The sequence below is a fragment of the Symphalangus syndactylus genome, chromosome 15, assembly GCF_028878055.3.
Source record: "Symphalangus syndactylus isolate Jambi chromosome 15, NHGRI_mSymSyn1-v2.1_pri, whole genome shotgun sequence".
Lineage (NCBI taxonomy): Eukaryota > Metazoa > Chordata > Mammalia > Primates > Hylobatidae > Symphalangus > Symphalangus syndactylus.
Genome location: NC_072437.2, coordinates 44,582,052 through 44,593,029, shown reverse-complemented (window position 1 = coordinate 44,593,029; position 10,978 = coordinate 44,582,052). Strand labels below are relative to the sequence as shown.

Genomic DNA, 10,978 nt, shown 5'->3' with positions numbered 1-10,978 from the left:
AGGAGGAACATCAACCACTAGAGATGATGCAGTAAAGTGCCCCCACATCAAAAAATGCAGCTCCTCTTTCCCAACATTTTTTAGAACCTTCTCATGAACTGTGCTTTTAATTAAAGCACATCTGAAAGCTTCTATTTCCTTGTCCCTATACACAGCAATTGGAATACGCTGCAGAGAAGTCAAAGAAAATGTTTGCGAAAAGCATTTCTTCCACATTAAGTACCAGACCGCCTGGGCATTCTTGACAATAAACTCTGGGGAAATAAGCTATTTGTGCTTGGTCCTGCTGGCCGGTTCCTTGGTGAAGAGTTCTGATGGCATAATGCTCACCAGTAGTCCCACAACAATTTGGGGAGTGTTGCCAGTATTTAGAGAACCCCGTAAATGAAATTAGACCAGTGTTCAAGCCAATCCATGCCAAGGAGCCAAGAGGAATAAAGGAGTGAATGTTTTATTCTTTAGTGTTTAATTGAATACATAACAAGTCACATAATCAATGATTCATTACTTCACACACAGGAAGGAAAACAGTAGCTAGTATTTCTGTTATACAACCGGTTGTGAACAGGAAGAACAAAAATCTTCATAGCATTAGATGGTTGAAGAAATTCTCAAAGTTTGGGCATGTCTGAAAAGACTTCAACTGCATCTTTTTTCAATATAAAGGGATTTTTTTTTCTTACATTTCTGTGTCATTAGAAAAATCTGATAATCTTATACAATTTTTTCTTCTCTTCTTACATTTAGAGAAAATGGTTTAATGATATGTACTACTTAAAAAATCAGAATCCCAGATAACTCTGTGTGAATCTTACATTGTCTAGCAGATAAGGTTTTCAGATGCCTGGAAAAATTTAAACAACATATAATTTACATCTTCAAAATTAACATCCACGATGGATGTTTTAATCCTTTGTCACTAAATGGTTATTAACGCTGTTTGAGTGGTCATAAATGAATTGTCATTTGTATTCAATAGTAATTGCAAAATTTACCTGCCTATAAAGTCGCAAAAACAGTTGTATAATAGTTTACATTACAATTAATGTACACATACCTCAAAACACATTTAGAATTTTAAAAAACTGGCTTGGAAAAAAATCACAAAAAATTCAAGAGACAACAAATCTTGATTAACTAGTCCATCTTCCTACCACACACGATTATACTCTAATGTAGATATTCTGGTTGAATTTCTTCCATCCAAGTTTCAAGGGCCCCAGTAGAAAATCAAGTGTTAATACTTTTAGATTTTTATTGTCCAAAACTGTTGACAAAGAAAAGCTAACTTCAACATAACCTGTTTCTGGCTATACAAAGACCTATTTCAGGTGCTACAGATACTGAAAATAGGAGTATTTTACTTATTTCTCAAGAGACAGACTTAGGCCATCTAAGAAAATGAATTCAGTTTTTAAATGATTTATAGTAAGGAAAAACAGGAAAACAATTCCAAACAAAGGATTGACTCTGATAGGCTTACAATAAAAATATTCAGTTTACTATTTTAAAAACTAAATTGAGTAAAGTATTTGTGATTTAGACTATAAAATAAATTCTCAAGGAATTCAACCCCTCCAGTCAATACTTTTTCTTAATGTCTGCGTTGTAATTTAGCATTTTGCATGTGGGAGTACACAAATTATTTGAATATTGGATCAGAATTTACCCTAACTTGAAGAGTAAGAAGTTATCAAAGTTTCCCCTTACATGGCTTTAATGAAATAACATTCCATTGAAAATTCCAATAAAAATTGGAATATATTATGAGCACTGCCAACTGCTCATTTTGTCTGAGTATTAACAGATTATGCATTTCCTCAGAGAAGCAGTAGGTCCCATATATACAGACATATATATGGCTCTGGTTTGAAAGAGAAGACAATTTTGCCTAGTATTATGATTTACCACTGTGCTATCAATCAAAAAAACCAAGAAATACAATTAAAACAACATTGAAAGGGAAAAAATTTTAAATCTCACATCTTCAAGGAATATTTTCTACAGCATATCATTTGAAAAATTAGAATGAATACTGTTCATGGTCCACATATATTAAACAAAAAACATGTCAATTACTTGGTGCAAACACACAGAACCTGGTACCTTTTTTTTTTTAACCATCATTGTCTACTCCTTTTTAAAAATTAAGTTTGTTACTAAAAGTCTAATGTCATTCACTTGTATTTATGATCATCAAATGGTAATTAGGACAACACATGTAAATGCATGCCTCTGAGTCAGATTCATGCAGTGATAATTATCTGAATAATTTATGACATTCTCCCAGGTTATTTGAATGGTATCTTTGGAGGGCTTACTCAAATGAACCCACAATACCTCCACTATTACAGCTTATGGGAAATTACAATCCACTTTACAGGCCTCAAAGGTTCATTCTGTGGCCCAAAGCCCATGGAGGGGAAGGGATCTAAAGGTGCTCATGTCAAGTTATTTTACTTGTATTATACTGTCTACTCAATGTAAAATGAATTTTCTTCACAGCCTTTACTTTAGGCTAAAAATAGACAGTTTTCTTGTATTGACCTTAACTTTAGAAGGGACAGTCGTCCCTGGAAAAAGAAGTAGATTTACTGTCCCTAACCACTAAATTCCCAGTCTTTCAAATAATGTGGGGGTGGGGGGGGAGGGTGCTGGGTGTGACAGGGTGGAGTGAATAAGATGCCTATGTACAAGACAGTGGAACAGATCAACTCAAAAGTTTACAAGATAACATTTGTAAGGCTTGAGTGACAGAGGCAAAATTTTAGCAGTTTCTCAAGACTCTCGGAGTTGAGCAGATTTGAGAGGGGAAATCAGAATCGCTGAGCCTTGCCATCTGTCGTCAGTGGTTTTGATCTGTCCCAAGATGTTCTCAATCATGTGCTTCCTGTTGAACAATCTAACAAAATACCATACGGGTAGAGAAATCTCTGTAACACTGACTTTTGGTCAGTGAATCAGAGTCCTAAATTATTTCAGGCTTCAAACAGATAAATTGTGATGCATTACTTAGTCTGAGACCAAACTCAACATATAAGCAAGCACAACTTCCTAGATTTCTGCTTCCATTCGCCTAAAACTACAGGCTTTGTATATAAAGTCAATTTTACTTCTCAAAAAATGTTAGTCTAATAAAAGACTTGAAATCTATTTCCCAACTAAAAAAAAATTAGTGGATTAAAAATACAGGTACCTTGATTTTAAGTAGACAGTTAATCAACATATGATTAGTAATACAACTAATACTCAAGAAAAAAAGTATAATAGAGCAAACTCAGTTTTACAATTATGTATTTTTTCCTAACCCAATTTCTCGATAAGGATGTAAGAAACTCATCAAAATATGTTGCTTAGTATATACACCAGCTGATGCAAATTACTGGGGTAATATAGGAAATTTTATAGCATTAGTAATGAATTAAAAAACTAAATGATTCGTGTAAAATGTTTATATATGGTATATACAGCTTGGATCACATAAGTCTAAGAATAAAACCGTCAATTTGTAACATCTGTATGGACATAGTAAGATACAGTACGAGATTCATTTTTAAAAACAAGGAAAAATAGCACTAATTTAAACACTGAAAACAGCTCTTACAAAATCCTTAAAAACGTACATCAGAGAAAGATGCTGAAAACAAAACAAAATAGGCTTCTCTGTCATCACAGAATATGCAAAGGGCACCTCACAGCATGGAGCATGACGAGGTTTATTTCCCTTCACTTATGGTGTACATAGGATATGCATTGGGAATTTATTCCATGTAAGAGTAAAGGCATAAGGCAACCAGGTCTCCTTCTGTTTCTGTTGCATTTACCTATTATTGGACCATTTTATTGCTCAGCTCACTTTTAAGTACTTATTTGCCTTCATTTAAAAATATTCCATTTTACAGCTATCTACAGATAGGCAGCCCTTGGTGCTGAGTTCTCTGCTTAACTTCAGGATTCCACTTAACTTCAAACAAACTGCATGAAAGTGGCATTTTCAGGTTTTCAGGTTTGCCCAGAAGTCAACGTTTGCTAGGCTTGGAGAAAATAAGGATTTTTAATAAGTGATCTTAGGTCTAAGTAACCAAAATGAAACTTCTTTTGCGCAATAGATTTTAAAATCAGGATTTATAATCAACAAGAAAATAAAAGTTCAAAAACTAAAACCCTACTGGGTAACTCTTTGGTTAGATTATATATAAGCATTAACAACTCTAAGTTTAGGACTCAAAACAGTAAGTTCAGTAAACTGCCAGTTAAGAGTAGGTCTGTTATTAATCTTTATAAAATGCTTGGCATGTTTGCATTTACTATATGATATTTTTAAAATGTGCATGTACTCAAACAGATAGTACAAATTTCCAACTTTCAAATCATAAATGAGTATGTCTGCTTCTCCCTTCCCACCCTTCCTACCCTTTCCTCCCTCCCCACCCCACCCCGCCCACCAAGTCTTACAACTAAAGGAAGGTCCTACTGACATTCATTGCAAGAATACAGGCTTTCCTAATACCCACGACGTGCACTATGACCCAGCTCCCTACAGTCACTGCCAGGTGACCTCCTACGGCGCTTGGAGACCTGAGCAGCCTTGCACTCTTAGGCGGCAGCGTCCTTTCTCCCTCTTGCCAGTAACTGCTGCCATGTCCAGCAGTGGAATCAAGGGCTTCTGGCGAGAAGCAGCTGAAAAGGGCGCCTCTGCAGGCAGGAGGATCACTTTCTATAAGTTTAAGCCACAGGCTGAGACCTTTTATTCTGTACGAGAAAGGATCCTTTACTGTCCCAGCACTAGATTCTTCTACTTTACGTGTAACTTTTCAAAACTTTATTCGTTTAGTTACTGAACTGCCTCCATGGGGTCCTAATTCCAGGCTCAGAATCCTCCATCCAGCCTTCTAAAACTCTACTTTCAAAAGAGGTCAAAAAGACTGTGTAATGACCTTGTAAAACACTAACCCCTGACAGTGGAACCAATCCTGATCTCTTAAACCCCCAGTGAGTCAGAAGAGCTTGAGAAGATTTCAAGGAAATCTTCCGCACACTGGACACGGTCCAATCAGGTTCTGAACAATTCAATCATCCCCAGGTCTGTGGCCACACTCCCCCAACAGATCCAAACTGAAGTACCATCTGGGGGAGGGGTGGTTTGAGGCAGGGAGTAGAGGAAGCATGGAGTGGTAGGTGGGGGTGGGGTGGGGGTTCCTCTGGGTTCTCTCGGTTCAGGAGGTCCAAAGAAGACGAAGCAGCCCAGAGGATTTGCGGCTGCAGGTTCTGTACTGGAGGGAAGGTGGGCAGACAGGTCTCACCCAGCTACTACTGGAGGGGGAGATTGGGAGGGGAGCAGCCAGGGGACAAAGGGGGGACAAGAGGCTCTGTAATCATCTCTCGGGCAGGAAAAGGAGTGGGCGCTGGAGTGGCGAGGGGGTCTGGGGAGCTCACTCCCTGCAGAAGACGTACTCGGTGTAGCTGGTCCAGATCTTGTCCTCGCTCTGGTCGGTGCTGCTGGCAAAGGCGCAGGTGCCCGTGGAGCTGCACGCCACCATGTGGAAGCCCGACTCGGACAGCTTGTCGAAGGCCTGCTCCAGGAAGTTGAACTTGAGGTAATAGCGCGAGGTGTAGCGCTCCGGGGGACGGTCCGGGTCCCGGCTTTCGTTCAGGGTGTCCCCAAACACCTCCTTGGCCAGCGACGTCTTTCCGCACACTGTGATGCGCGCCACTCGCCGGAACTTGGCGTCCGCCTGCGCGTCCCGCCCGATGGTGTAGGAGCCGCGGTAGCCGATGGTGATGTAGCCCGAACGCCGGCTGCCGTCCAGCGACTGGGACGGCGTGAGCAGCGGGCCCGCCGCGCCCCCGGACGGACTGCGGCTAGCCAGCTCCAGCGTGGGCGACGACGCCCCGGCAGAGGCGCCCTCCTGCTGTTCGGGCTCCGCATAGCCAAGCGGCAGCAGCTCGTCACCCAGCGAGCCCTCCTTGTGCACCCCGCGCCGCGAGGGCGGCGGCCCCGGGCCGGGCTGCTGGGGCGCCCCGAGGCGGCGCACGAGCTCTGGCAGCTCGAAGTACTCGGCCTCGCGCTGCAGCCGGCTGCGCTCAGGGAAGTAGTCGGGCAGCACGAGCTGCAAGTCCCGCAGGTAATCCAGGATGTAGCGGAAGAGGAAGCCGTCCCGGTCCAGAAAGAAGCGGCCTTTGCTGTCCCGGGCCAGCTCCTGCGGCTGCTGCTGCGTGAACATGCGCCAGAGCAGCGAGTCGGGTACCGACACCACCGTGCAGCGCCGGGTCACGTACACCTGGCCCCCCACGTTCAGCTCCACGATGTCGGGGAAGAGCGGCGGCTCCGCGGAGGACGAGGAGGAGCCGCTGCCGCCCCCGCCGCCGCCCCCGTTGGGTAATCCACGTGTGCTGTCCGCCAGAGCCATGACAGAGAGGTGGCCGGGCCGGGACAGTGGCAGGGAGCCGCGCTGCACTCAGGAGCTGCAGCCGCCTTCTCCGGAGCCCCGGAGCCCAGACGCTCGCTCAGCCTTGCGCCCCGCTGCCGCCGCCGCCACCTCCTGGAGCCGAGCGGTGCGAGCGCGCCGCTGTGCGCCCCCGTGAGTTCCAGTGCGCTCCGCCAGCCTTGCCCGCGCGCTCCAGGCGAGTGCCGGGTCGCGGCCCGCGCGCTGCTTAAGTAGAGCCGCCTGCTCTGGTGCCGTGGCGCGCAGGAGGCGTGGGCGGCGGCGGAGCCTCGCTTACCCGGCGGGTGGAGGGGGGAGTGGGGACTCGATTTGCATCTTAAACGCGGACGCCACGCGGGGCTGCTGGCTCCACCCCGGCTGGCGAGCGCTGGGGGCGCCCGGACTCCCACCCGCCCCCCCACCCACCAGCCCCCCCACCCACCAGCCCCGCCCCGTGGTCCCGCCCAACTTTCTCCCTCTTCCAAAGAGGACCCGCCCGAGACTTGACGGCTTCGTAAGATAGCTCCTAGGAGGGACAGTCACCGCGCCCCGTCCCCTCTCGCCCCAGCCCGCACCCAGGGACTCTGGAAGGAGGACGTGAACTTTCGGAAGCCTCCGGCCCCGGGAGTGGAAATGCGTGGCTGCCTCCGGCCCTCCCGCCTGCGGAACTGGCCGCTTCCAGCAGTGCAGCTGCAGCCTGCCATCGTTGTTTGTCGTGTCACTGAAAGTAGAGAGACGCGAAAAACCTGGAGAGACGAAAGAGCCGCCCCAGTCCGAGCGCAGCCAGATTTTGTTCAACTTGCCTTGCAGCCAGCCTGGAAAATACATAAATAAATAAACCTAGAAACAAAAAGCAACCCTCAGTGTCCCGCAGTAGGATGCTTTACGATAGTTTATTTTCTGGCTGCAGAGACAAAATGAGATCAAGCTCCAAATCTGCTCTTAATTGCAATGCCCTCTTCCCGCAGGGCCTTCGAGGCCAGACTGAAGTGAAGGGGTAAGACTCCGGAACGTTCGGTCTCCGGGTCCCATTCAGCCTTCGTTGAATCGCGCCTTTAAAACTCACAACAGTTGCAGATCTAACGTAATTTTTAAAGCCACCTTTGGCCCCTGCGTGTTTATCCTCCCAAAAGTCCAGGCGCCCCTTCTCTCCCGCATGCCTCGGTCACTCTTCGGCCCTCTCCAAGTTCCCGTCAGTCTCAGAAAGGGATATTTATATATCTGAAGGCCCTTGTCTGGATCCCATCTCTCAACTCCTGCTGCCTGCACGTTTGCTTTTCCTCCCGGACTGCAGCCCATAGAACCGCCTCCTCCCCCTGGAAGCTTTGCCTGCCTTCCCAGGTGGGTGGGGCCTCTGGATGGCTCCCTACACACGGTCTGCACTGCTCCCAGCACGTTCTGAAATGTCATATTTATGAGTGATTATCTGATCACTGATTTGGGTATAAAAATAAGTAAGAGCTCCTGAATGCTGCAAAAAGAAGAGTGCAGAGGAGGGTGTCAAGAAATGATTGGGTCAGTGAGTGTTTCTTGTGTACCTGCTATTATTTGCAGGGCACCAGGGAGTGAGGAATGCAGAGGCGAATAATCTCCAAAGCGCTTTCAGTGTAGCCCAATAAGCAAAGGATCAGGGGTCTGCGCAGTTATCACATCAGTTTGGAGTATAGACTACACATCAAGATAAATCAGGCAAGATCTTTGTTCTTGATAATATTTATCCTTCTGTGTAAACTACCCAGTGAGCTTCACAGTCTCCTCACAGATAAATGTCATTTTCATTTCGAAATGTTTATATCTGCCGAACAATTACCGCGCTCATGTCAGTGTGCTGAAATGAGATCAACCCCCAAACCAGTTCTTTTAATTGCAAGTACAGATTTTGATACTGAATGTATTTCACCACTCTTTTTTGTTGTTGTTGTTGTTCTGTTCTTTGGGATAAATAATAGATGACACAAAACTTCCAAGTCCCAGTGCAGGATTTCAAGGTGGTTGTGCTAACAGGCGTTATATTAGTGTCACAGACCTGACAAAACCAGTCTCTTTCCTACAAATCCAAGAAAAGACTTCTTTGTATCAGTTCTGCACATATTTTTGTATAATTACCATTGCTCATTGTATCAGCAAATCCTGCCAGCTCTGTGTTAAAAATCTTTCTAGACTATTAATGTATTTCACCATCTCCCTATCATCACCCTGGACCAAGCCACCATCATCTCTTGCCTGGATTATTGCACTGGTCTCCTAACTGCTTCTACTTCTGCCCCTACAGTCTTTTATCACCAGAACAAAAACAGGGACCCTGCTTATAATCCAAGGCTGGTATGTCACTCTGCTCAGAGCCCGCCAGTGGCTTCCTGTCTCAGAAAGAGCAAAATCCAAAGTCCTCTCAGTGGCTTACAAGACTCTACATGTTTGGAGTTGTCCCACCAGCACTTCTCTGACCCATCTCCTGCCCTGCCCCCAGGAGCTGGCTGGCTTTAGCCACATAGCCCCTTTCTTGTTTTCTCAGGGCCTTTGCACATCCTTGTAAAAGTCTCATTTCTCCTCCCTCCCATGTTCCTCACCTTGTTCAGGTCCCTCCCTTCTCACCTCCTTCAGGTCTGCCCAGCAAGACCTTTCCTTGATCCCACTTCTTAATGCAGCACATCCTCACTGCAGCTTCCTCTTCCCTGCCTTATTTGTTGACTGTTTTCCTACATTAGAATATAAACTCCAAGAATTCAGCAGTTTTTGTCTGCTTGGTTCATTGCTACACCCCCACTGCCTAGAACAGAGCTGGCATATTACAGGCATTTGATAAATATCTGTTGCTCACCCAAGCATTCAACCACTATTTATTCAGGGCCAACTACTATATTCCAGGCTGCATGTTAAAAAATAATCACTGCCCACTAGGAGCTTATAGTCTTGCGAGGGAGACAAATAAATACAGTATAAAGATAAGCCTATTAAAGGTGGTGATAAATGCCACAAAGAAAATAAAATTATAAGATGTGATAGAGGGACTGAGTGTGGAATGCTACTTTATACAGAGTGCCTGGGGAAGGCATCTCTGTGAATGTGACATTTGAGCTTAATAATAAGAAAGAGACAGCCATGGGAAGTTTTGGAGGAAGAGCATTCCAGGCACAGGGTCAAACAAGTTAAAGGGGCCTGAGTTATGAGTGAGCTCACATTAAAAGTTTATGTATTGTTTCATCTACTTGTATCCTGTGAATCTCCAAAGTACCCCTGAGGTGATCAGTACAGAGTCAAATGTGAGTGATACTGTGTGCTTATTCACTACCTGCAGCCTACTATCATCATTCTCTACATCTTGACATAAGGTAGTCATCAACCACCAGCTAGTCTACTGCAGAAAAGCCATTGGTATTTCCTCATAGAAGCCAGGTAGTGCATGAGAGATATAATAATGAATGAAACCGGTGATTTGAAACACAAGGAATGTTTTTCTAGTTAATTTTGTGTGTTCTGTTTCTTGCCTATTGGTTGGTATCACAAAATTCAAAAGGAACTACTACTGGGGAACTCTGACGCTGCGACTTGAGGGCCTGAGTGTTTATGAGAAGAAAGTCATAACTGTTTAGCATCTCCAGTATGTTAAATATGCTTAATTGCAAGGGGTTGGGGAGGATTTGGAAACCTACTAGCCCTGTATTTAGTCTCAAACCAGTTTCTAATGATGGTCATTGCTAATTGATGGTCATTGCTCCTTTTCAAGTAACTCTTTGTATTTTCCTGAATAAGATACAGTGTGCCTGCAAGTAACCTGTCCTTTGATCCTAAAGTGGAGGATACTGGAAACATCTCTGGACCTACATTCTCATCTCATTTGCATCTTCTCCCCCACCTACTGCCTTCTCTTCGAACCAGCTTCCCTTCCCACTCCCCACAGTAATCCTTCTTTTTTTTTTTTTTTTTTTTTTTTTTTTTTTGAGACAGAGTCTCGCTCTGTCGGCCCGGGCTGGAGTGCAGTGGCACGATCTCGGCTCACTGCAAGCTCCGCCTCCCGGGTTCACGCCATTCTCCTGCCTCAGCCTCTCCGAGTAGCTGGGACTACAGGCGCCCGCCACCACGCCCGGCTAATTTTTTTTTTGTATTTTTAGTAGAGACGGGGTTTCACCATGGTCTCGATCTCCTGACCTCGTGATCCGCCCGCCTCGGCCTCCCAAAGTGCTGGGATTACAAGCATGAGCCACCGCGTAATCCTTCTTATCCAAAGTTTCCATTACCATGGTTTCAGTTACCCATGGTCAGCTGTGGTTTGAAAATATTACATGGAAATTCCAGAAATAACTAATTCATAAATTCAAAATTGAACACCATTCAGAGTAGTGTGATGAAATCTCCCACTGTCCTGTTTCGTCTTGCCCTGGACATGAATATCCACACTTTTACACTCCCAACCCATGAGTCACTTAGTAGCCATCTCAGCTATCAGATCAACTGTCTTAGTATCACCCTATCACAGTGCTTGTGTTCAAGTAACACTCAGTTTACTTAATAAACGGCCACAAAGTACAAGAGTAGTGATGCTGGCAATTCAGATA

General features: G+C 45.0%; 1 protein-coding gene across 1 annotated transcript; it reads right to left on the bottom strand.

Moving 5' to 3' along the window:
* Positions 1-435: 435 nt before the first annotated feature.
* Positions 436-6,828, bottom strand: KCTD12 (potassium channel tetramerization domain containing 12). Its single transcript, XM_055244478.2, has one exon. The coding sequence runs from the start codon at positions 6,408-6,410 to the stop codon at positions 5,433-5,435; it is 978 nt and encodes a 325-aa protein (XP_055100453.1). The 5' UTR covers positions 6,411-6,828; the 3' UTR covers positions 436-5,432.
* Positions 6,829-10,978: the final 4,150 nt, after the last annotated feature.